This window comes from Hyperoodon ampullatus (assembly GCF_949752795.1).
Source record: "Hyperoodon ampullatus genome assembly, chromosome: 3".
Taxonomy (NCBI): domain Eukaryota; kingdom Metazoa; phylum Chordata; class Mammalia; order Artiodactyla; family Ziphiidae; genus Hyperoodon; species Hyperoodon ampullatus.
In genome coordinates this window covers 15,435,281-15,460,588 of record NC_136916.1, presented here as the reverse complement: position 1 = coordinate 15,460,588, position 25,308 = coordinate 15,435,281, and the positions used below count along the sequence as shown (strand labels likewise).

General features: G+C 40.3%; 1 protein-coding gene across 2 annotated transcripts in view; it reads left to right on the top strand.

The window, feature by feature from the left end:
• Positions 1-13,433: 13,433 nt before the first annotated feature.
• Positions 13,434-25,308, top strand: part of PLXDC2 (plexin domain containing 2) — a gene marked incomplete at both ends in the record, with an annotated part of 390,364 nt that continues 378,489 nt past the window's right edge. For both annotated transcript variants that reach the window (XM_079699678.1, XM_079699677.1), the window contains one exon: positions 13,434-13,545. In XM_079699678.1, the coding sequence (XP_079555804.1) occupies positions 13,434-13,545 (112 nt within the window). The remainder of the gene's footprint in view (positions 13,546-25,308) is intronic.

Genomic DNA, 25,308 nt, shown 5'->3' with positions numbered 1-25,308 from the left:
GCAAAAAAAGAAGTTTGCAAGAAGCAGAAAAGCATAGCCCACGCATGGGGAAAAAGCAATCAATAGAAACAATCTGAGGAAGTGCAGATGTTTCATTAGATGAAAACAAAACTTTAAATCAGCTGTTTCAAGTAATGTTCAAAAGAGCTAAAGGAAACTATGCCCAAATGAGTTTTTATGAATTATGAAATGGTATCTCAAATAGAAAATGTCGATTAGGAAATAGAAATTATAAAAAGGAACCAAATAAAAATTCTGGAGTTGAAAATTATAATAACCGCTTGAAAAAATTTACTAGAGGTGTTCACCAAACAATTCTCAGTAAATTTTAAAATATTGAAATCTTTTTCTGAACACAGTGGTATGAATCAGTAATAGGAGGACAACTGGAAAATTAACAAAATGTGGAAATTAACACACTCCTGACTAACCAGTGGATCAGAGAAGTAATCAAAAGAGAAATCAAGATATATCTTGAAAATGGAAACAAAATACACCAAAATTTATGGGATGCAGGAGAAGCAGTTCTAAGAAGGAAGTTTATAAAGATAAAGGCTCTATTAACAAGAGAGATCTAAAATAAACTACCCAGCTTTACACCTTAAGGAACCAGAGGAACAAAGTCTGGTTACTATAAAGGAAGGAAGTAACAAAGATCAGAGCAAAAATAAATGAAGTAGGGCTTCCCTGGTGGTGCAGTGGTTGAGAGTCTGCCTGCCAGTGCAGGGGACACGGGTTGGGGCCCTGGTCTGGGAGGATCCCACATGCCGCTGAGTAACTGGGCCCGTGAGCCACAATTACTGAGCCTGCGCGTCTGGAGTTTGTGCTCTGCAACAAGAGAGGCCACGATAGTGAGAGGCCTGCGCACTGCGATGAAGAGTGGCCCCCACTTGCTGAAACTGGAGAAAGCCCTCGCGCAGAAACGAAGACCCAACACAGCCAAAAATAAATAAATAAATAATTTAAAACAAACAAACAAACAAAAAATAAATGAAGTAAATAGAAAAATAGAAAAAAAGAAATCAATGAAACTAAGAAGACTTTTTTTGAAAACAAACTTTTAGATGACTTACCAAGAAAAAGAGGACTCAGTTTTATAAGTCAAAAGGGAAACATTGCATTGGATACCACAGAAGTACAGCAAGTTGTAAGAGACAACTATGAGTAATTGTATACCAACAAATTAGACAGTCTAGAAGAAATGGATAAATTTCTAGAAACATACTTCCTACCAAGTTTGAATCTTGAACAAAATCTGAACAGACCAACAAGAGATTGTATCATTCATCAAAAACCTCACGACCAAAAAAGTCTATAATCAGATGGTTTCACAGGTGATTTCTACTGAACATTTAAAGAATTAAACAGCAATTCTTCTAAAAAAAAAAAAAAAGAAAAGAAAAGAAAAAACGAATACAGTAGGAGAAAACACTCCCAAACTATTTTAAGAGGGTAGCACTACTCTGATACAAAAGCCAGATAAGGATAGTACCAAAAAAAAAAAAAAAAAAATACAGACCAATATCTCAGATGAATATATTTGCAAAAATACTCAATAAAGTATTAACAAACCAAATTCAACACATTTAAAGGATTATACACCATGATCAAGTGAGGCTGATCCCTGGAAGTCAAGGATGGTTACCACATGAAAGTCAATAAATGCAATACACCACATTAATAGAATGAAAAAAAAAAGAATAAGATTATCTAAATTATCTTAAGACAGTCACTTAGATGGTTTACAATCCTAAGATTCATATGGAACCACAAAAGATCCCAGATAACCAAAGCAATTTCTTCTTAAGCAGGAAGCATCACACGTCCTGATTTCAAACTACATTTCAGAGCTATAGTAATCAAACCATAAAAAGACACAGACCCATGGCACAGCATCAAGAGCTGAAGACTCTAGTTACTACCATCAGGAATGAAAGTAGGCATTACTACCAAACTTACACAAATGAAAAACAAGTTTAGGGGGATATTATGACCAATTGTATGCCAACAAATTAGGTATCGAATTGATACATTGTGAACAAGATACAAAATAACAAAACAGACTAAAAAATGAAATCTGAACAGTCTAATAAAAAGTAAAAACACTAATTAGTGATCAAGATAGCTTTCCACAAAGAATAACCCAGATCCAAATGACTTCATTGGCGAGTTCTACCAAATGTTTAAAGAATATAAATTCTTCAAATTGTTAAAAAAAAAAAATAGAAGAGGGAATACTTCCTAACTTAATGAGGCTAGTTTTATCCCGATACCAAAATTAGACAAAAGACAATATCACAAGAAATACAGATCAGTATCTCTTAGCAGTATGGTTGCTATAATTCTCCAAAAATACTAGAAAATTGAATTCAGAAGCTTAGTAAAAGGAGTATATCCCATTACCAAGTGGAATTTATATCATGACTGCAAGGTTTGTTCATCAATATACTATACCAATAGAATAAAGGGAACAAATGCACACTCATATTGGTAAATGTAGAAAAAGGAACTTGACCCAACATCCCTTCATGATAAAAAAACACTCAAGCCAGGAACAGAAGGTACCTTGCTCAACCTGATAAAGGGCATCAACAATAAACTGACAACTAACATTACACTTAATGATGAAAGAACTAAAGCTTTCCCTCTAAGAACAAGACAAGACATCCACTCTCAACACTTCTATTCCACATTGTACTGGAGGTTCTAGTCAGGGTAATCAGGCAAAAAAAAAAAAAAAAAAAAAAAGGCCAGTCATATTCAAAAGAAAGATGTTGAACTATATTTGCAAATAACATGATCTTACATATAGAAAACTATAGAACCCATACATATTAAGAAACTTTTAGAATTAATGAGTTCAGCAAGTTTGCAGAATACATGACTAATAAGCAAAAAATCATTTGTGTTTCTCTATACCAGTTGTTACTGGCTGAATTGTATGCCCTCCAAATTCATATGTTGAAGCCCTAATACATAGTACCTCAGCATGTTACTGTTATTTGGAGATGAGTTATTTAAAGAGGATATATTAAAGTGAGGCTGTTAGTGTAGGCACTAATCCAATCTGACTGGTGTCCTTAATAAGAGAAAATTTGGACATAAAGAGAGACTTCAGGGATGCACTCGCAGAGAGCCAAGATTATGTGAGGACACTTAGAGAAGGTAGCTATCTGCAAACCAAGGAGAGAGGCCTCAGAAGAAACCAAACCTGCTGACACTTTGATCAGTTTCCAAAACTGAGAAAATTTATGTTGTTTAAGCTACTCAGCATGTGATATTATTTTGGCAGCCATAGCAAATTAATATTCTAGCCATGAACAATTCAGAAATGAAATTTTTAAATTCCACTTATAATAGCATAAAAACACTTAGGAATATATGTAACAAAAGTAGTACAAGGATAGTACACTGAAAACTACCATTTTGAAAGAAATTAAAGACCTAGATAAATGGAAAGAGATTGCATTTAAATGGATTGCAAGATTTGCAAGATTTCTTATTGTTAAGATGGCAGAAGTCTCCAAGTTAATCGACAGAGTAAATTTAATCCCTATCAAAATTCCAACTACTATTTTTGCCCAGTAACCAAAATAGCTTGCTACTGGCACTAGGATACACATATAGATCAATGTGATAGAAATAAGAGTCTAGATATAAACCAGTCTATGGCCAATTGATTTTCAACAATGACGCGAAGTTCATTCAATGAGAAAATAATTTTGTCCACGATGGCTGAGACAACTGTATATCCACATACAAAAGAATAATTTTGGTCTGCTTCCTCACACTGAATACAAATATTTAAACAAGATGAATTGGAAACCTAAAAAAATTTAAGAGCTAAAACTATAAAACTCTTAGAAAACAGGGGTGTAAATCTTTGTGACCTTAAATTAGGCATGGGTTTCTTATATATGGTACCTAAAGCAGAAACAAAGAAATATATTTAAATTGTATTTAATCAGAATTTTTAAAAGATGTGCATGAAAAGACTATCAAGAAAGTAAAAAGGTAGGCTTCCCTGGTGGCGCAGTGGTTGAGAGTCCGCCTGCCGATGCAGGGGACACAGGTTTGTGCCCCGGTCCGGGAGGATCCCACATGCCGCGGAGCGGCTGGGCCCGTGAGCCATGGCCGCTGAGCCTGTGCGTCCGGAGCCTGTGCTCCGCAACGGGAGAGGCCACAGCAGTGAGAAGCCTGCGTACCGCAAAAAAAAAAAAAAAAGAAAGAAAAGAAAGTAAAAAGACAATGCATACAATGGCAGAAAATGTTTGCAATTCATATATCTGACAAGAGCTAGTGTTCAGAATATATGAACATTTACATCTCAATAATGAAAAAAACAACCCAGTTAAAAAGGAGCAAAGGGTTTGGATAGGCAGTTCTCCAGAGAAGATACACAAATGCCCAGTAAGCACCTGAAAAGATGTTCAATATCAATAGTCAGTAGGGAAATATAAATCAAAACCACAATGTGATACCACTTCACACCAACCAGGATAGCTATAATTTTTTTAAATGACAAATAACAAATGTCAGTGAATATGAGAAGAAATTGGGCCCCTCATACATTGCCGAGAATGCAAAAAAGGTGTAGCCATTATGGAAGACAGTTTGTCATTTCCTCACAGAGTAAAATAGTCACTGTATCATCCATGTATCCACATATATTGTGCAAGTTGTACATGATGTTCATAGCATCATTATTCATAATAGCCCCAATGTGGGAACTCAAATGTCCATCATCTGCTGAATATATAAAATGTAGTATATCCATTCAATGGAATATTATTTGGCAATAAAAAGGAATACAGTACTGATACATGCTACAGCATGGGTGAACCTTGAAAACATGGTAAATGAAAGAAGTCAGACCCAAAGTCACATGTTGTATGATTCTTTTCATGTGAGGGATCCAGAATAGGCAAATCCATAGAGACAGAAAGTAGATTAGTGGTTGCCAGAGTCTGTGGGGGAGGGGAACGGGGAGTAACTGCTCATGGGTGTGAGGTTTTTTGGGGTCATGAAAATGGTTCTGGAATTAGATGGTCCTATGAGTATACTAAAATGCACTGAATTGTACGCTTTAAACGAGTGAGTCTAGAGCCATGTCCATTATATATCAATAAAAAATTCAAATGGTGAAGATGAAAAAGAGGAAATCTAGAGAAAAAGAAAACAAGATGAATGCAAGGTGAGGAAAGGAAATGCAGCAGAAGCCATCAGGGTTGAATACTAGTCATGTGGTGGCATGTGGCACAGAGCACGTCAGCGGTTAACACAAGGCCTGTGATCTGTGCTAGGAATAACAGCCTCCACTAGGGGCTCTGCAGAAGCACAACTTCCGGGAAATGTATTTCCTGTGGTTCAGACTTTTTTTTTTTTTTTTTTGCGGTACGCGGGCCTCTCACTGTTGTGGCCTCTCCCGTTGCGGAGCACAAGCTCCGGACGCGCAGGCTCAGCGGCCATGGCTCACGGGCCCAGCCGCTCCGCGGCATGTGGGATCCTCCCGGACCGGGGCACGAACCCGTGTCCCCTGCATCGGCAGGCGGCCTCTCAACCACTGCGCCACCAAGGGAAGCCCTGGTTCAGACATTTTTTAATCAGTTTAGAAAAATCTCGGTTGACAGTGTCCAAACAAGCAGCATTTTCAGGACTTTTCTGAGTGTACCATATTGGGTATCGTGCAGCATATTCCTTAATACATTTCATTTATTAATTCACTAAGTGCTTGCTGAGTACTTGCCTATTTTCCTTTTTAGCAAAATGCAGGAGTTGAATTTATCTTTGAGTATAATTGAGGAATAAGGTCTATGTTTGTAGTATACATTGTTGCTACATGAAAAGAAATGTCAGGTAATGCCCTTTACCCTTTTTAGGTGTTGCTAGGCTGCATCCTGCAGGCCTCTATACCTTGTAGTTGCCCAGCCTCGAGACTGAAGAAAGAGCCTGAAAATGGCAACAGAGAACGATACTGGATAGGGGATCTTGCACATCTGAAACAAAGGGTCCTGGAGCAATACCCCACCGTGTACAGCAGACGGGACAGGGCAGCCATCTTCACTACTCAGGGAAGGAGGAGGCTGCCATTTATAGGGGGAATTGACATCAGGTTTATTCATCAGTTACCAGGGAAACCAGCAGCCTGGGCATGTCCTTTACAGCCCCTCAGGTTAATGAACATCACAAGGGCAGATGTTTCTGTTTAATAAACTAGCAGGTGGAGCCGTTCTGGCCTAAGGATTAGAACAATCACTAGCTGGGGGAGAGGGCAAGCAAGTTCGTATAAGTAGAGTGTAGGTGAAGTAGGGACTGGTCGACGAGGGGATGGAGAAAAAGCAAGAGAACAGCCATCTTGAGTGGCTTGAGCATACACTCCACCCTACATTCCCCACACCTTTACCATCTTGGTCCACCCCCTTCCACAGTATACCTAGGTCAGGTGTGTAGACGTGTACTGCAACCAAATACCACAGAGACAACACAGACAGAGTCTAAGCCGTGGGCAAACTTTGAAGCCAGTCACTTATTGGCTCAATTTTTCATGGACGTCCACAGGAGGACGACAACGGCATGTTGCCATAGACCCTGAAATCAAATTCATTTGGCAGGGAGGCCCTCGTTGTTACCTAGCCCACGAACAGATTCCCTCCACTTAGATGAGAGATGAAATGTAAGGTATTTAACAGGCACAATACAGGGATCATGACCATTAAGCAAAATACAAGCAGTAACGGCATTCTGAGATAATACCATACCTACCTGTAGTTTTTATCATGGCCTGCATTACCACACCACCCGTCCACACTCAGTCGGCACAGCTGATGTCTAATACTGGAAAGGCGGAGTAACAGACCACAGGTTAAATTAATGGTGCTTTTCTCCATTATGGAGCCCAGATTAATTACCTTAGTCTTAGGCGGGGCCGGGTAGAAGACAGGTGAGATCTATATATAAGTCCCTAATTCTATTCCCCGCACAGAGCGGCAAACCTAAACTATTGAGGGCTTACTTGCCAGTCCTAGGGCCATTTTATAATGTGTTTCTCGTGTGGGGGGATAGATTCTGTGGCAAGGGCAAAAGTGAGTCATTGTCCTGACCTATCATCAGCAGCGGTCGTTTGGTGGTCAACAGTTGAACTCGGATGGTGTTGACTAGTTGTCTCTGGATTAACGTAGCATAGGCACTGGGATGATTGCCCCTGGAACGTTCGGTTATAGATTTCGCATCTCAATTGTTGTTTAAGTAGTCCTTTCATCCTTTCAGTTAGCCCAGCAGCAGTGGAGTTGTAGGGCAGGTGGAAATGCCAGCATATGTCATTTTTAGAGGCCCATTCCTGAACGTTTTGGTGGGTAATGTGGGTTCCTTGGTCACTATCAATGTCAATGGGAGTCCTGTATGTCACACACAGCTCTTCTAGACCCTGAATAGTGGGGTTTTGCATTGCTCGATGACTTACGTAGGCCTTTTATAATGTCTTCCACATGTTGTAATGCATTGTAGACTGCATATAGCTGTTGTTCCCTCACACTGTATCATTGCTCTGACTGTTGCCATAGCTATGCCCAAAAAAGGGTAGTCTTATCATTTTGCCATTGTCACAGGCCCCAGCCAAACCTGGGTAACTGGCCATGTCTAATTCACAAGTCTGTTCCTGAGTTATTATCCCTAAAGCCTGTGTCTGTAGGGGCAGTGGGTCAGGGGTATGCCTGTATTTTGTAGATAATCCAGGTCCTTGTGTTCTGTCTGTATTCACCAGCCATCCCTGTGCAGTCAAGGTGAACCATGAGCACGGGGCTGCTACTCTTAAACTTGAAAGAGACTCTGAGGTTAACAGGCTATTATCAACATAAATGGAAGAGAAAGATATCTCTCATGGTAGACAGCTGCCATGGGGCACGCCCACACTAGTGGACGGCCACCTCGGGATTACCTCTCACAACTTTGGGGCCCCACATGCTAGTGGACAGCCACCCCAGGATTAACTCCACAAGTGTCCATTCCCTGTTCTTTTTTTTTTTTGCGGTATGCGGGCCTCTCACTGCCGTGGCCTCTCCCGCTGCAGAGCACAGGCTCTGGATGCGCAGGCTCAAAGGCCATGGCTCACAGGCCCAGCCACTCCGTGGCACGTGGGATCCTCCCGGACCGGGGCACAAACCCATGTCCCCTGCATCGGCAGGCGGACTCTCAACCACTGCGCCACCAGGGAAGCCCCATTCCCTGTTCTTATTTCCTAACGTCTCAGTGCTCATGGGAGTTTCCCTGGTGACCTGACTTGTTCACCCACTGTTGTGCTGGACTCTGCAGGCCTGCAAGCCTTGTATTGTAGTTACACAGCCTGGACACTGAAGAAAGAGCCTTGAGACAGTGACAGAGATCAGTAATATTGGATAGGGGATCTTACCTGTCTGAAATAGAGGGTCCTGGTGCAACGCCCCACACGCACAGCAGACAAGCCACAGCAGCCATCTTTACTGCCTGGGGAAGAAGGAGGCTACAATTTATGGGGGAATTGATGTCAGGTTGGCTCATCAGTTACCAGGGAAACCAGCTGGGGCACGCCCCTTACAGCCCCTCAGATTAACAACCATCATGAGGGCAGATGTTTCTCTTTAATAAACTAGCAGGTGGAGCCAAAGGATTAGAACAATCACTAGCTGCGGCAGGGGGCAAGCACTGTTCACATGAGTAGGTGAAGCAGAGACTGGTTGAGCGGGGATGTACAAAGAGCAAGAGAAGAGCCATATTGAGCGGCCTGATCATACAGGAGTGTACAATTCCATTTTAAGAATTTGTTTTTACTATTTTGAGCTGCACATTTTTTGTACTTTGCTATTTACTGGTCAAAAAAACTTTAGCTTATTAAGATTCAGAAAGAAGACAGTATAAACATGTATGCCATTTTAATGCAATATGTTATTTCATTATGAAAGAGGCAAATATAATTATGTTTTAATTTTATCTAAATAGTAAATGTACTATTGATATGAGGATAAAAGGCATTAAGTATTCTTGCATGCTAAATGTCCCTGTAAACAGAGTGATATTAGCTGTTATGTAATTTTTTTAAAAGCTTATTTCATTCAAAACACTCTATTCATAAAATTTTTACTTAAGATTATGAAAAAGCAAAAAGCTGAAATATCCATCAATAGTATAATGAAATCTTGGTTGTTTCTGAAAGCAGAAGTCAGCCAAGATGAAGGAATGAGTCTTGTAATTGAGTACCAGAGGTAAAAAAAAATTAGCCCTATTAAATGAGGAGGAAGAGGAAATGCCTTAGACCTAGAGGAAAAGGTCATAATATTAGATTAGGACTGAATAAAAGCAGTCCACTACTAGCAATTTCCCTTTAATTGACAGCAATTATAGAAAGTTTTAACAAATTCTATTAAAATGGACAAAAACTATTTCCTAAAATAATAATAGATTACAGTAAATACTAAGTACTCCACAGCCTGTATTACACCTCAGTTTTTTCAAAATGAGCATGATGGTTTCTTGAGTATCCTGTTAGCCAAGTTTCAATTTGGGAGAGATGATAGAGTTGGAGGTGGGATGAGATGGGTAATTGTAATTACCTTTATGCAGATAGTATTGCACTTGGAATGTGTAGAAATGGCTTTGAAGGTTCGTGTAGATAAGGGGTTGCGAACAGGTTTGAAATCTGTGCAGACTTTAGCTCAGATGCTAACGTCAGCCCAAAGTTCTCTGTCGGTGAGAATGATTCTGATATACAATCTTAAGATCTTAAAGGAGGGTGTTCAGTGAATTCCAGACCTTTGTCATGGACAAGGAACTCAGGTGCTGCTCCTTTGTGATTCCTGATTCATTTGTTCCTTGAGAGGTTAGCTAAAATTAAGCCAGTGAGTAAAAAACAAACAAAACCCCCCCCCAGCAATTCAGTTCTTACAACTATAGTGAATAGAAACAAAGCTCACTCATTATAACTCTTCTCTTTAGTCAGAAGGAAGATGAAACTTTTTCCACAGAGACATCTTAATTTCTCTCCATGAAAGTGAAATAGATTATTCTGTGGTGAAACATATATGGCAAACTTAGATCATTTAGGCCACAAAGTATACTATTTTTAATTAGCCAGGATTTTATGTGAGTAATGAACTTTCCATTTCACTCTGAACGTACCATCCTATATACATTTTAGTTGTTACTTGCTATAATGTAAGGGAAAAATAATTTTTTTTACAAATACTTATTGGTTGACATTTAAGGCAATGTACCGAAGCCTAACTTTATTTTGATGTTGTTCTTTCTTACTTAGTTCTGAGCACTAAATCATCATGCATGATTGATTTTTGCTTACCTGCATCTTCTCCCATACTAAAGTATTTTCTATGTGGACAGCTCTTCGGAATAAGATTAAGATATGAGTAAAATGAAACAGGACCAGTGAGATGGACAAAATACATAAAAGCCTCTTCAGACTTACTCTGAATTACCACTTGACTCCCTTTCAGTTTTTGGCATCAAATTTCCACTTAAGGTATAAAGCTTCAATCAGGAGGGCAAAGCATTGCTGACAAGAAACAAGAAAATCAACACTGCTAATTTGCACATATAATAATAAAGGAAAAAAGAAAGAAAATGATACCAGGGAGAGGCAGGGACTTGTTTCTTCTCAGAGAAACAGGAAACACCCGTTTTTCTACTGTGAAGGGGGAGGGAAATATTCCAGACTAAAGAAGAGATGCTTTCTTGAAATGGCTCCTCCCGGGTCCCCATAATTTTGCATGTAAATGGGAAATGGAGCTGTACTGAACGTTTTAGGAAGTTTTCTGCAAGGATTCGTGAAGTAACTGAGGTCAGTAGGGATACAGACAAAAAAAATCGACGTTAATTAAATGACAATAAGATTTTGATAGATTCATTTTTCCAACTTACTGTTATAAATAGATAAGTATCTCAGGTACTCAACTTTGGATGTAATGTTACATAGAACTTAACTCTTGGTTGAGCATAAGTAAAAGAACCAGGTTTTCTAAGTAAGGTGAGGAGGGAGAAATCAACTGGTTGGGAAAAAGCTCAGGAGAGAGGAAGTAGCATTAAAAAGTGTGTATCCATGACGAGTTTATATATTCCAAAATAAATAGCAAATTGAGTATTGGATTGAGGAAAACATGCTACACTTCCTGTTTCTCTTCTGCTCACCAGCTAAGGAACCATGAGAAAGGCATTCTTTCGGCATCAAATTGGCAAGAGTAGTTTGATTATCTGGATCCACTTCCAGTGGGTATTGAGACAAAATTAAGGTGGTATTGATGGCACCCATAAATTTTTTAGAGCATGGAAAAGACTGGACAAGAATAGACTAACAGGACCTTTTGCTCTTAGAACACTGTAGCAGATTCTCCATTTGATTTAGGACACCCTCTCTCTTCCTTTCCCTCTCTTCTCTTTAATTTAAGAAGCATAAAGTCGTGTACTTTGTGCCAGGCACTGTTCTCCATTCTTTAATTATTCAGTGTTAACTCATTTAATCGAATACAACAACCTTATAAGGGCATAACTACAATTCTCCCCTGATGGATGGGGAACTGAGGCACTAATAAGAATATTGCTCGAAGCCATATAGCTCTTTAGTGGGGGAGGTGGAATTCTAGCCCAGTCTGGTTCTAGAAGCTGTACTTTTTAACCAATATGCTGTTTTCCTTCCTTTCCTTGTATTTACCCCTTTAAAATAACGTTAACTCTGCGAAATAAGGTGTAAACTTACTGAAAGGGCTGGAAAGGGTTAACGCTGAAGCACTTCCGCGAGCTGCAAAAACAAAAACAAACCAGCCAGCGAAAGCCTGTTAAAGCCCCCGTAGGAAATTCAGTGGGCCTCCTGTTTCTTTAAACTCTCGCTTTCGCTCCCGCTGACACTTTACAAAGCCGCAGCGGCGGGTCCAAGCTGCCGCACGCCACCTTCCTCCACCCACCCGGCGGCCCGGGGGTCCGAAGGGGCTTCGCAGGGTCAGTAAGCGAATACGGGCTCAGGTTTGCTTTCTTCACACCCCAGCCGCCGCCGCACACGCCCTCCCGGGAATGGCGAACTGTAATTAACCCTGTAGCGCCCAGGAAGACCCCACCGGCAGCGAGCGCCCGCAGGGTCGGCCGCTGGGCCGCGATTCCCCGCAGGCGGGCGCGAAGACGGCCCAGGGCCAGGTGGGTGCGGGCACCGCTGGCCCGACCGCCAGGGGTGCGAGCCGGGTGCGGGCATGGCGCCCGGGCAGCGCAGAGGTGCCGTCCGGCGCTCCCCTCCTAGCTTGGCTTTCTCGCCTCCTCTCCCGGCGCGCCAGGCCGCCGGCTGCCGGGGGGCACGCCGGGCTGGAGTTGCCCTCTCACTCCCCCTTGCCTTGCTCCCCCGGTTTAATCTCTCGGCGACTCCTCTGCCAGCCCCGAGGAAAGTGCAACCATTGGACAGGTCGGTGCTAGCTGCCGGTTTCGGGGAGGAAGGTGGGAGACGCCTGGAGGAGCAAGGGGGAGGGAAGCGGGGGTGGGGGTGGGGGAGGATGCAGCGGCAGATCTGGCAAATTGCGAGCTGCCTTCCCTCCCCAAAGTGTGGAGCTGGAGTGCGGGGGAGCGCGGCGGCGGCGGTGCCTCCTCCTCCGCCACCAAACTCCGGGGCTCGGCGGGGCTTGGGGCCACCTCCTCCTTAGCCAGGAGGAACCCTCTCCCGATAGGTTTCAGCCTGACTTTTCCCTCCCCATTTCTTTCTTCTTCCTCTCTCTCTCTCTTTTTTTCCCCAATACATTTTTCCTGCCTTCGGACCTCAGACTGCTGCAGCCCGAGCCTTCCCGGGGCTCAGCTCTGGGGCTGCTCATCCCTCCGGCTGCGAGCAAGGACGCGCGCCCAGCGTCGGGGCGAAGAAAAGAAGAAAAACTTGCCGGAGGGGTTTCGCCATCCCACAGTAACCCCCTTCCCGCAAACCCAAACCTTCCGCGGGGGCCACCCTAGGACTGGGGAAAGTTCCTTCCGAGCCGACAGCCCTCTTGGATTTGGACAGGCACCCGCGCTGGCTGAGGAATTAGATCTGTTTTGAACCCAGTGGAGCGCATCGCGGGGGCTCGGAAGTCACCGTCTGCGGGCACCGGGGTGGCGCTGCTTGTGCGGAAGGGAGAGTTTGCCAGCCCCAGCTCAAGTGGCCTTTCGTCTCCGCAATTGTTGTGTCTGGGGTGAGGGCTGCGAGTGTCGTGGCAAGTTGTGAAGAGAGACCTGGAGGTCCGGAGGGGACTGCGCTGCCCTCGCACTCCCTTCTTCCTCTTCCCGGCTCCCGGGTGTGAAGTCCCAGAGAAATTTACAAAGGCCTCTGCATCCCGCCGAGACCAGCCCTCAGCGTTCGGCCCCGTTGTCCCCATTCCCAGCGGGAGCCCCGGGGCACAGGGTGCCGGAGAAGTACTGGCGGGGAAGGGGAGGGAGGTCGCGGCAGCGGCATGGCGAGGTTCCCGAGGGCCGACCTGGCTGCTGCAGGAGTTGTGTTACTTTGCCACTTTTTAATGGACCGGTTTCAGTTCGCTGAAGGGAAGCCTGGAAACCAAGTCAATGGTAAGATGCACTTTCGCTTCTTGCTTTTGTGCCCAGCTGAAGACCTCTCTGGCACCCTGTTGTCAGCCCACTCCCTCCCCACCTATGCCCTTGGCAAAATTATTGCAGTTGCATTTCGACTAAACTTGGGCTTCTCAAATGGGCAGAAGAATGTTGGCTGGATGCGTAGGGTGGTAGGGAACGGGGGTTATCTTAAGGATTTACCGCTTGCTTCACCTGAGCGGCTGGCAGGGAGTGGTACTGACTCCCCGGACGCGCCCAGAGAGGGCTCTGGCGTTAGAGCAAACCTTCCGCGGATACCTCGCCCCGGAGCTGGCAGCCTGGGCTGTGTCCTCCCCGGCCCCTCCTCCTTCCCTGCTGCTGGGGTAAACTAAGGGAGTGCGCCAAGGGGGCGGTAGGTGGTGGACGTGGTGGCAGCCGGGGATTGCAGAGCTCCCCTCTGCTGGAGAAAATTCCCTGGGGCCGCACCTTCCTCCCCACCAGGCGATCCCCACCTCAGCTCCCTCTTGCTGTCCGGGGCTGAGCGGGCACTGGAAGTGGGGCGGGGTGGGTGCGGCGGGACGCAGAGGAAGGAAGGAGGTGGCAGAGGTGGGGCGGGCGCCCCTCTGGAGACCAACCACTGGCCCCATTGTCCTGCGCCGGCCGGCTTCGCAGACAGGCCTGAACGTGCAGGGCCTCCTCCGAGTGGCCTGATATTGCCCCCACGCGGAGCCCCGGCCCCGCACGTTCCCATGGGTGGCTGCTCCAGCCAGGTGCGCGTCCCTCCGGAGCCGCGCCCCGCGGGGCGAGCGCCGAGCCGGCTACGCCGCCCTGGGCGCGCTGGCTCCTCCTGGCGAGGCGCTGCTGAGCCGGAGGTCCAGCTGCCTTCTGGACCCTGCCCACTGTGAACTGGGTGCCTGCTCCCCATTTCTGCCCCCCGGGAAGAAATGGATAGACTTCGAGAGGAAGTGAATGAGCAAAAACACTTACAGGGAAAAGAAAAAGGAAATAAAACCTTGCTGATGAGGCTAATCAAGGTTTTGTTTTGTTCTGTTTTAATCCTGAGGAGGGGAAACGGTAAGTGGTTCCTCAGGAAGTCTACTGGCGTCTGCAAATGTCAAACCTGCCAGTCGCAGATGGAAGGCTAGGGAGAGCAGCACCTGGGGATTCCAGGTGAGGTGAATCTTGAAGGGAAGTCCTTGAATGAAATGTTACCGAGCTGAGACAGCCGAAACACTGTGTCTGCTCCTGGTGTAAATTCTTATGGAGAAAGCACAAATTCTGACTCTGCTCCAATTTATGATTGGAGGTGTGTGTGTGTGTGTGTGTGTGTGTGTGTGTGTGTGTGTGTGTGTGTGTGTGTGTGTGTGTGTGTGTGTGTGTGTGTGTGTGTAGGGACGGGGGGAGGGCAACAAGATGACAACACTTTTAAAGCTGTGAATAAAACGCAAGTTTCCTGGATGTTGATTTGTCTTTATCACATATAATGCGTTCTGCATAGATGGACATAGGTTGTTCTTGACTAGGTATTATTTATATCGGTAGATCGTACCTTCTGTGTATTTCTCTGATACATTTCATTGGTAAAAAAAATAAGACTTTTACTCATCTGGGAAGCCGCACATTTATTTTAAAAAGTGCAACAGTAGTTTTCATGGGCATCTTCATGAAATAAATAAATGCTTAAAGAAAGCAATTTACTTCTTTCCAAAGGAGGTTAGAGAGGTGCGTGTGCCAAAAATGCATCCCAAGTTGTTTATTTGAAAACCTCTTCGGCACTGGAAGTAAATCATGCATTTACAGTAAAAAAATAAAAGGTCAGCAAATGTTTATTTTTTTCCTGAACTTTTTTTCATAAATAATATGTTACTGAGAAAAGAACAATACATACAATAAGTTTACTCTTCTGAGTTCTCAAATTGAGGATAAAATTTACACCACTCTAAAATTGAACAGATAGTTAAAAGCCTTTGCTTTGGAGAATATGATATAAGTAAATTGTTCAACATAGAGCTGCAGGTATTATAAACTAGTATATCTGGTGGAAAACTACTCTAGAAGCCCACATCTTTACAGGATTGAGTAAAAAAGGAATAGTTTTATACTTCTTAGCAAATTTTTTGAGATTTATTACAAAACGAAGTAAAACTTCTTTCCTGGATATCAGTCTGCATTAATTTTATTAAATAATCTTGGAATTAAATGGTTAGCCTACTGTAATACCTAAAATACAGCAATGAAATGGAAGAAAAAATATAGTTTCCTTTGTAAAATAGTCTAGCTAAAAAGTTCAATACAGGAAAAATTTTAAAAGTCCGACCGTCTTGGAATTCGGCATGTAGCAATCAGGATTTTTTTACAGATATTTTGGCGGGGGGTGGGGGCAGGGGAGTCTGATTTCATAAAGGACATTTTTAATGCATTCCTTTAGAAATGCTGCAGTTGACTTTGCTGCCACCAGAGGGCAGAGAAACCACTAATTTCCTTCCCATTCTCTCCCAAACCTGAGATGAGTGATCCTCAATATTTTCTTTCCTATGTGCAGTATTTTTTGATATTTCAACTTAACATTTGTAAATGAGTGGCAATTTAAAACAATGAGAGTTTATTGTATTTCCCATTTTCGTTGAAATTAAATATTTATTCTTTTAATATTTATATAGTACTCCCTACATGTCGACCTACACCTTGAATACATTCGTGTGGTTTAGTAAGTACAGTGGAAAACCCCAAGTACTCTCTTTTGCATCACTGTTGGCAATTATTAACACGTTGTGGAATTTTCAAGAATATACTTTAAAATTATCTCCCTTGTGATTAAAAGTTCATTATATAGTGCATTTTCTTTTAGGATTGAATGTATTCTATGTATATCTGAAAAGTATTTGCCCACACTAAATAGTATACCTCAACCAATGTTTAGAGAAAAATAAGCTTAGAATAATGTTAAATTTTATAAATCTCAAATCATTTCCATATTGTTATACATTCATCTTTATATCCTGAACTGATTGAAAAACAGTTTAGTAACAATGTCAAAGGAGAAAGATGCAGTAATATCTTGTAAAATTCTAAAATTTAAATCAGGAAAAAAGGCCTAAAATATGTAGTTATATTTTGGCCTGATTATTGCTCTTAAATGTGATTTAATGCAACAAGGAAGTTCATTACCACTATAGAGAGAGCAATAATAGTTTAGGACCCCAAGGAATTTTCACTTTTTAAACTTTCTAATATTGCTGTGTTCTAGAAACAAGTAGTTTATTTTTAGCAGATTGTTTATATTTAGTTGTTTTTCTAGTTGGATATTTTCCTATTATTTTCTGCTTTCATTAGAGTTAAAAAACTTAGTTTGAAATATTACTAATTTGTGGAGTTTGCTATAAGAGTATATCTGTTGAGACATACTGTCACTAGTATAAATTTTCTAACTATATGCAGACATACCTGGAGCAAAAGATTAAGACAGAGCGTTAATTCAAGCAAAGATCTCTATAAAATGGACATGGGTCAGATTATTGGAAAATCACAGGTTTTTTTTAAAATCAATGACTCTTGACTGCATACAGAAATTTTTTAAATATAAAATGTGAGAGTCTCTTTCCTTTAGAGGATAGATAGAAGTTGAAGCCTGAGGTTGGGTAAGTTTGGAATGAGACATAACTGATCTAGAACACTTAATTCAGAAATAAGGTTTGAAATTCATGGATGTTTGCAAAGAGATTTGGGATTATTACAATTAGGACAATTTGTGCATTTCTTACGTTTGATCTTTGGAAACAGGTTCTTATCAAGGAGAATGTGCCTGAGTAAAACTTAGGAATGGAAAATACTAATTTGCTCCCCACAGATTTCTTCTCTGCAAGAATCAGATACTTTCATGCAGAGATGTAGATACTATGGATTCTTTTCAATAGTTTTGGTCTCAGTTTTTTGCTTCCTAAAAGGTATCTCCTATTGTAGAAACAGTATGTTTATGAAGATGAATGAATTGGTCAACTGTGACCATGAGATCTAAAGTCTTGAGTTGGTTCCCCACTACATTCAGTACAGTCTCTTCACCACGGCTATTACCATGAGGCCTCAGACTGCTTTCCCTCCTCACCTTCCCCGGCGTGTTTTTAACAGTCTAGCCAAATGAAGCTTCTTGGTGTTCCCAGAGTATGTACCAGGCACTACCACCTCCATGCCATGCCCATCTCCACCCATCCACCTTCTACTTTTTCTTACAGGCTTATTTCCAGTGACACTGTTCACAGAAGGATGAGGTGTCTCAGAACCCTCCGAGAACTCTAGGCCTTTTTTAAGGCACTTGTTTGACTCTGCTTGGTATCGTAGCAGTTTGCTTGTTTCCTTCTCATTTCGGCATCTCTTTTTCATATATTCTTTTAGACCATATCGGGCTCTGTTGTCATTCACTTGTGAATCCCCTGTGGCATCTACCACACAGGCATGCAATAAATAGTTGTCGAACTGACTGAACCTACTGGAATTACAGTACAAGCTGGACTGTTGACTAGACTGCCACCTTGGGAGACTTTCATACTCCTTGCTCTATTTATGACTTTCTTCCATAAGTAAGATGGGAATGAAAATACAGTGGGCTTCAGAGAACAATAGTTTAAAATGAGAGAATAGGATCCAGAGGTCTGTCAAAATGGTTCTGCTGGATGATATTTACCTTAAACCTTCTGTTAATAGATAGAACTTTCAAAAAGTTCATTCTGCCATTCTGCTATACTTCTGGTTTCTGACTGTATTTTCAGAAACCAGAAGTACTTAATCTAATACCTTAAAGTACAGTGTGTGTATATATATGTATATGTGTGTATGTGTACATAATATGTATATATAGTGGTGGTGCTCTATTTTCACTGGAGACGAATCCTATTAAATAAGTTTAGTTCTTTGTGAAATTACTTTTGAACTGAATTGTGCTTAGGCCTCATGCCATTAATCTACACTGAAGGTGGCTTTAAAAATATAGTCTCCTAAAACTTGTTATGGTGGCTGTTATTGGGGGAGGTGGTATGGTGCAATGCATTGCACAGTATCTGCTCCCCAAGAAACAGAGACAGACAGACAGACACAGAGAGAAAGATCTTGTGTCTTAATAACAGATATAGTTGGTCTTCTTCTGCACTGGTTTGTTTGCATCTTCTGGACATTATAGTGACCAGAAACATTACTTATAAAAAATGTGGTTTTTTGAAAGCTCAGAGCATAATTTGTGACCCACATCCAACAAGTATATAAACCTTCTGGCCTGCATTTTTTGTACTGGTTTACCTGGGTCTTCATCTTATCTTTCCTACTCTCATTTAGCTTTGTCCAGCTTTTCTCCCTTAAAATCTTGTATTTGTTGTAGAGATGGGAAATAAGTAAATAAAAAGCAGTCACCATAATACCTAAGGTTGTATATTACAAAGTTGCTTTTCTGCTTTCTTTTAATCTGACTAACTCCAGTCCTTTGCCTTCATTCTGAGCACATATTTATATTTCGCAAAGCTTTAATTTATCTCTTCCCAGTATTCCACTCTGAGAAGTCTTTCTTCTTCACTGAGGTTCACACAGGATGTCTTCTCTCACTATCCTCCAGACAATGATTCTGTTCAACTGAGGAAGTTGCTGCAGAATGACAGACTAAGTAGTGATGCTTTTACTAAGACAGTTTCTCCCACAATTTATTGTGTCATATATTGCCTGGCCAAATGAACAGAATAATATCTGAGGAAAGAATAGAATATAAAGTATTCTACATTGGATTGTAACCAGACTTTGAACCCATTGCATATTTTTTATTTGGTTTGTTTTTATTTTGCACTCTTTAAATTAAAAAGGTGGTAAGATATGGATTGATGGTACAGATATGAGTATTTAAATAGAAGTAGAGGTCTTGTCAGGAGCCTGTTAAAAACTGTAGATCTGAACATGGGGTCAGAAACTGTGTGACCTTCCTTGAAATACAGACTTGTAATCCCTTCCTCCAGAGGCCAGCCAAACACATCTAAGCAATAGTAACTCTCCTTTCCCTTCCAAATTAAAATCAGCTGTCCTCACTGTTTCTGCTTCAGGCATTATAGTAGAAAGTGGCCAGTGATTTTGTCAAGAGAGGGCCATAAAGGCAGGGATGCAGAATGACTTCCATTTTACTTTTCTGGAATCTTATGACTTAGTTCCTCCCTCTTCCTCCACCTATTATTTTTCACTCATTAACTGGAAAATTTCCCTAGAATACATATTACTCAAGGTCTCATCCTGCTTAGCTGATTGAGGCTATGAGACTATAGAGAAACTAATGAGAATTTGCCCTGTGGATAAACTGCATAAGAATCAGAATATTTAAAAGCCAATTTTCTACACATTCTACATTTTCTACATATTCAGTTTTCTACATTTTCTAAAGATTGGAATGTTCAGTGATAGGAGAAGTCTACATAAAACTGATAAATTCTCTGTCAGCTTGCTGCTTGTTAAGTACACCCTGGTTTATTTAGATGAGGATAATGTGTTCTTTGGTCCAGTTGGAATATGGAACATGGAACACTCAACATGCAATGATGTTTTTTAGATAGTAATAATATCCTCTGTGTTTATATGTATCTGTTTGTAGCAGTAGCTCCCAACTTTTTCTCTCTGAAACTGTAATTTGGAGCCAGTAAAATGTTTATTTCCCTAAACCCTAAAAGGGAAGTAAGACAGGCAGAATTTATTATTTTCCAGTGTGGAATTCATAAGGAACAATGATTTTCAAGATGTAAAGTAGTCCTGTAGGTGCATTTAGGGTATAGCTCATGCTAAGTCTGTATACATTAACATACATATTTGCATAATTCTCTCCAAGATACAACTTAGACTGCAGCTACCACTGACCCCATGAACCTGATTATTCAATGGGTATATTTTTGTTTGTTTGTTTAAAAGAGCCCATTGACCTTACTGCAGGCATAGCAGTATCTGACTTCTTTGGGTTGCCCCCTCCCCTCCTTTTGTTATCCAGTTCCTTCAATACATTGAAAAAGGATCTCTGAAGAAATTACATCAGTTTAATCTGCATTGCAAAATATTCATGAAAAAGTATATATGAAGTAATTTTTGCTATACTAACTCATATTTTAAGTGCACATGGGTTTCTGATATCTAAATGAATCCTGTTCTGAACTTTTGATTTAAAAAACCTCTTAATTATTTTGCTAGTCCATAGTTTTATGTTTAAAATTAGCTATACTGACTACATATGCATACTTCTTTCAAGAATTATATCATCTGATATTAGCTATTTATTTATTTTAAGTGAAGTATAGTTGACTGATGTTAGCTATTTTAATTGTGACTTTTTAGTATGTATATTTCCTGGGAATATACACCTATAATTACTTTTTTTTTTTTTTTGGTAATTTAGTCCTTTTAGTAGACAATCAACTTGTCCTAATTTTATGTCACTAATTGCTAATTTACATATTTTGAATCTATTTTGGTTTCAATTATTTACAATTTTCTGTATTCCAAGAACAAGAATTGAACTAAAAGGCATATTGCTGTGTATTTGCATTTTTGTTCTTTGGTTCTTGTTCGTTTGGAGAGGGAATAGAGAGGGTCATTTGAGTTTTTGTCACACGACAAAAGTTTAAAGAATATTTTAACACCTATTTGAAACCTCTGGATGCCCCATAAAAATAAAGTTGACTTGTAAGGTTAAAAAAAATGCCATTTCACATTTTAGTTTGAAAGTGTTCTTGCCATATTATAAAGATGTTGCTCAATGTTTTATTTTCATATGCTGATATAACATCATAGGATATTGTATATCTTGCATAGTATATATTATCTGTTTTGATTTATAATTTGAATTTTAAAATTTTGCATAGTTTTCTAAATGCTTAATTCTTTTATTCAAATTAAATGGATTTTATGAAAGCTTTTAGTTTGACATGAAACATGTGTAAAAATATTTCCTGTATCAGAATATTACAGTAATATTTGTAAATATGGCAAGACTTGCAAAATATTTATAAATGTGTTGTGAAACAATTTTGATTGAGGCTAAATTGTCACTTATTATTTTGTACACATGTATTACATGTAATTGTGTTGCTCTTAATTTTCCCAGTCGATTTATCCCACAATTGATTTATCCAGGCTTCCAGTTATTTTTCCACAATTGGTTTATCCAATCTTCCATCAACAAAAAAATCAGTAATTTTTTAATGGAATAGTGGCATGTTATTTTTACTCCAGTTTTATTGAGATATAATTGATATATAGCACAGTGTAAGTTTAAGGCGTATAGCATAATGAGTTGACTTCCATACATCATGAAATGATGACCACGGTAAGTTTGGAGAACATTCAGAATCTCATATAGATACAAAATAAAAGACAAAGAAAAAAACTTTTTCCTTGTGATGAGAACTCATGATTTACTCTCTTAAGAACTTTCACATATAATGCACAGTAATGTTAATTACGTTTATCATGTTGTATATTACATCCCTACTACTTACTTGTCTTACAACTGGAATTTGTACCTTTTAACCACCTTTGTCACCATACAAAGATGTTACATTATTATTGACTATATTCCCCAAACTGTACATTTCATCCCCGTGACTCATTCATTTTGTTAACTGGAAGTTTGTACCTCTTAATTTCCCTCGCCTGTCAGTGCTGTTTTGAACATTGGTGCTGTAAATATCTTTACATACATCTCTTCATGTTCATATGTAGGACTTCTATTTAGAGGTAGAATTCATGGGTTATTGGGGCTGTGAATGTTCTGCTTTAAAATATGAAACCTGGGATAAGCCCTGGTAGATCTTCCAAGATAAAGTACTTCAGAGATAAAGGCATGTGGGACCCTGATAATTATCCCTGTGCAGATATCACAGTCTTAATTACTTTAGCTTATAACAAGTCTTTATGTCTGGTGGGACAAAGCTGTCCTGCTTCTTGATCTTCAGAAGTGTCTTGGCTATTCTACAAGGCTCTTTGCTTTTCCATATCTATTTTAGAATAAACTTTTCAGGTTTCGCTAAAAACTCTGTTGAACTTTTGATTGAAATCACATTATATCTCAGGGTCATTTGATAAAGATTTCAATTTCTAAAAAACTTGGAGATGATGTAATTTCTTTTCTTCAACAGCTAAAAGCCAGAACAAGTACCACTGCGCTTCATAACAAATTGTTAATAGCGGGTTTTTGGCAAGTGACCTTTTTTCGTTGAAATGATGTCCTTAGATTGAGTGCTAGTGATGCTTTCCTGATCACATCATGATACTAACCATACATCTAATTGTTTCTTAGGAAATAAGAGGGGAAAACCACAGGTTAATTAAAATGAACAACTCACCTAAGGAAAAGAATGTTAATTCCTAACTTCTTAGAAACTACCACAAATGACAGGTGGTTGCCAGGCAAATAAACATGGAAATGACAGTTATACAGGGTCATTCTAGTAACCTGTCTCTGGACCGGCATAGCAGTACCAAGCAAGACTTTAAATTTGCTGCTTCATAAGAATCAGATCTGATGAGATGGGTGAAATCCTCTGGATTTAGGATTCTCCTTCATGTTTGCTCTTTAGCTAATTAATATCAATTCCATGGCCGATTTACATTGAATGAGAGTACACTTTACAAATTGCTACCATTTAAAGATAATAGATTTATGATTTTATTTAGACTGTAGGCATTTATAAATTAAAGGTTTGTAATTTGCTTGATTTGAAATTCCTAACTTCATCTCCATCTCAGCACAGTTTATAACTGGCCATTGCTCTGAACTCAGGCATACTGATTTGGATATTTTTTAATCAGGAGTAAATGGACAAGCCAGCCAGGCTGTTTCATTTCTTTGTTATTTAACCTTCATTATCTTTTTATCATCTGTGTTCATTTCAGATATTTTTAAAAACAAGCATGATTCAAAGTCATTTGCAGATGATAGTCTCATTGTCTGGACATTGCAAAACAGCTTTACTCAGGAAGCCAGATTTGTGCAATCTCAGTTTTGTCAAGCTGTTTTTAGAAGAGCCGTTTGTAAAATAGGCACAGCCAATAAGAAGCTGATTTTTCTAAAACGGAGCACTGATGTTTGACTGGAGACTGCCTTTGTGTATCCTCAGTTCCCTTAGCCTTGCTCTGGCAGAGGCACCATCATTTCTAGCCTAGCTCATTTCAGTAGCTTCCCACCTTCCCTCTAACATAGTCCTGCTGGAATCCATTCTTCATTCCATGGCCTGAAAGATCTTTCTGAAATGAAAATCTGTGTCACTCCTCTGCTGAAAAGACCTTCCTGTCTTCCTAAGGGTCTCGCCCTAGAGGTCAAAGCCCTCAGTCACCTGGTCCTGGTTTACCTGTCCAGGTTCAAATGCATCACTTCCTCCGTTATACTCTCCCAAGTTTCCCATACTCTCTTTCCCCAAGAAACTGAACATGCCATTCCCTCTTCTTGGAGCACCCTTTCCTCCTCTTCTTGGCTATTTGTCCTTCAGGTCTCAGCTTCATCTTGATTTTCAGCATTATTGAATCATTTCTCAGTGTTTCTCTGCCAGGTCCAAGTCTGAGATGAGTACCTTGCCAAAGTGCACTCTACACCTGTGGTGTAACAGGCCATGCCTGCACTTGACTGTGAGCTGCCCAAGGCAATAGGCTGTATGGGACTGATCACCACTGCGTCACTAGCTCCAAATATAGGAAGCCCTCTTTGAAAATTAGTAGAATGGAGGAATCTGGTTAGTGTTCCACTTTGTATGATGGTACTATGTTTGTTCAGATTTATCACTCAGGCAAAGAGTTTTGTTTGTACCTTATTTCTACAAATTTCTTTGGGCAGAATTTCTCAGTCATAATTTCTTTAACATGATACCTGGGATTTAAATACCCATGATTAAAATGTGTAGAGAAACCAGGGATTGAGTGACCTCAGAGTAAGGGAATTTGTCACATGCGTTTGTGAAGAACTGAGAATTCATTTACACATGATGGTTTAAGAATGATCAAGTCACATAGTAAGCTGGGAAGAACAGAGAAAGGGATACTTTAATGATTTATAATCTAGCAACTTGAATTGTCTGATAAAGTATTAAAACACATTCATTTGTTTCCTTGGAGAGAATTCCATAGTTAAAAAAAAGATGTATGGATAAACAATGAATGAAATAGAAATTAGAGACTGAACTATGAAATTTGCATGAAAAGCATTCCAGGTATTTCAAAGCTAAAGATGCAAACTGGGAAATGTTCCCTGAAATCAGATACTTACAAGAGTTCCAGATACAAACCATTGGGCGGCCTTTGAAACATTTTTTCAGCGAAAGAGTCTTAAAGGTCTCTTAATACTGCATACATCAAAGCTTTTGTTAGGTCATTAATCTGTACCCAGAATGTGAGTTAACTCATTGATGTGAGTTAAGTCTTTCTGAGGTCTTGAACATGACCTACTTGCTGAAGTTTTGGTCAGAATTTTTCATATACTCAAAGACTTGTATTTGTTACTCTCCAAGCACATTTTTCTCACCTTGCCTTTTTATTTATTGCTTCTCTAGAAACACTCTCCCAAGTTCTTCCTATATTCCACACTAATTTTATAGAGTGAACATCTAATAGTTTTATCTGCTCAGTATCTCTTACCCCCTTCTTCTGGTAACAGTACCTTCTCATTATTTGGGAATGTTCAGTCTTTTAGAAACAGCACCTCACCATCATTTAGGAATGTCATCTGTCTGACTCTGTGTTGTTCACCTGGGCCTTTTATCATAATGTCATGCTTCTCCAGACAGTTCA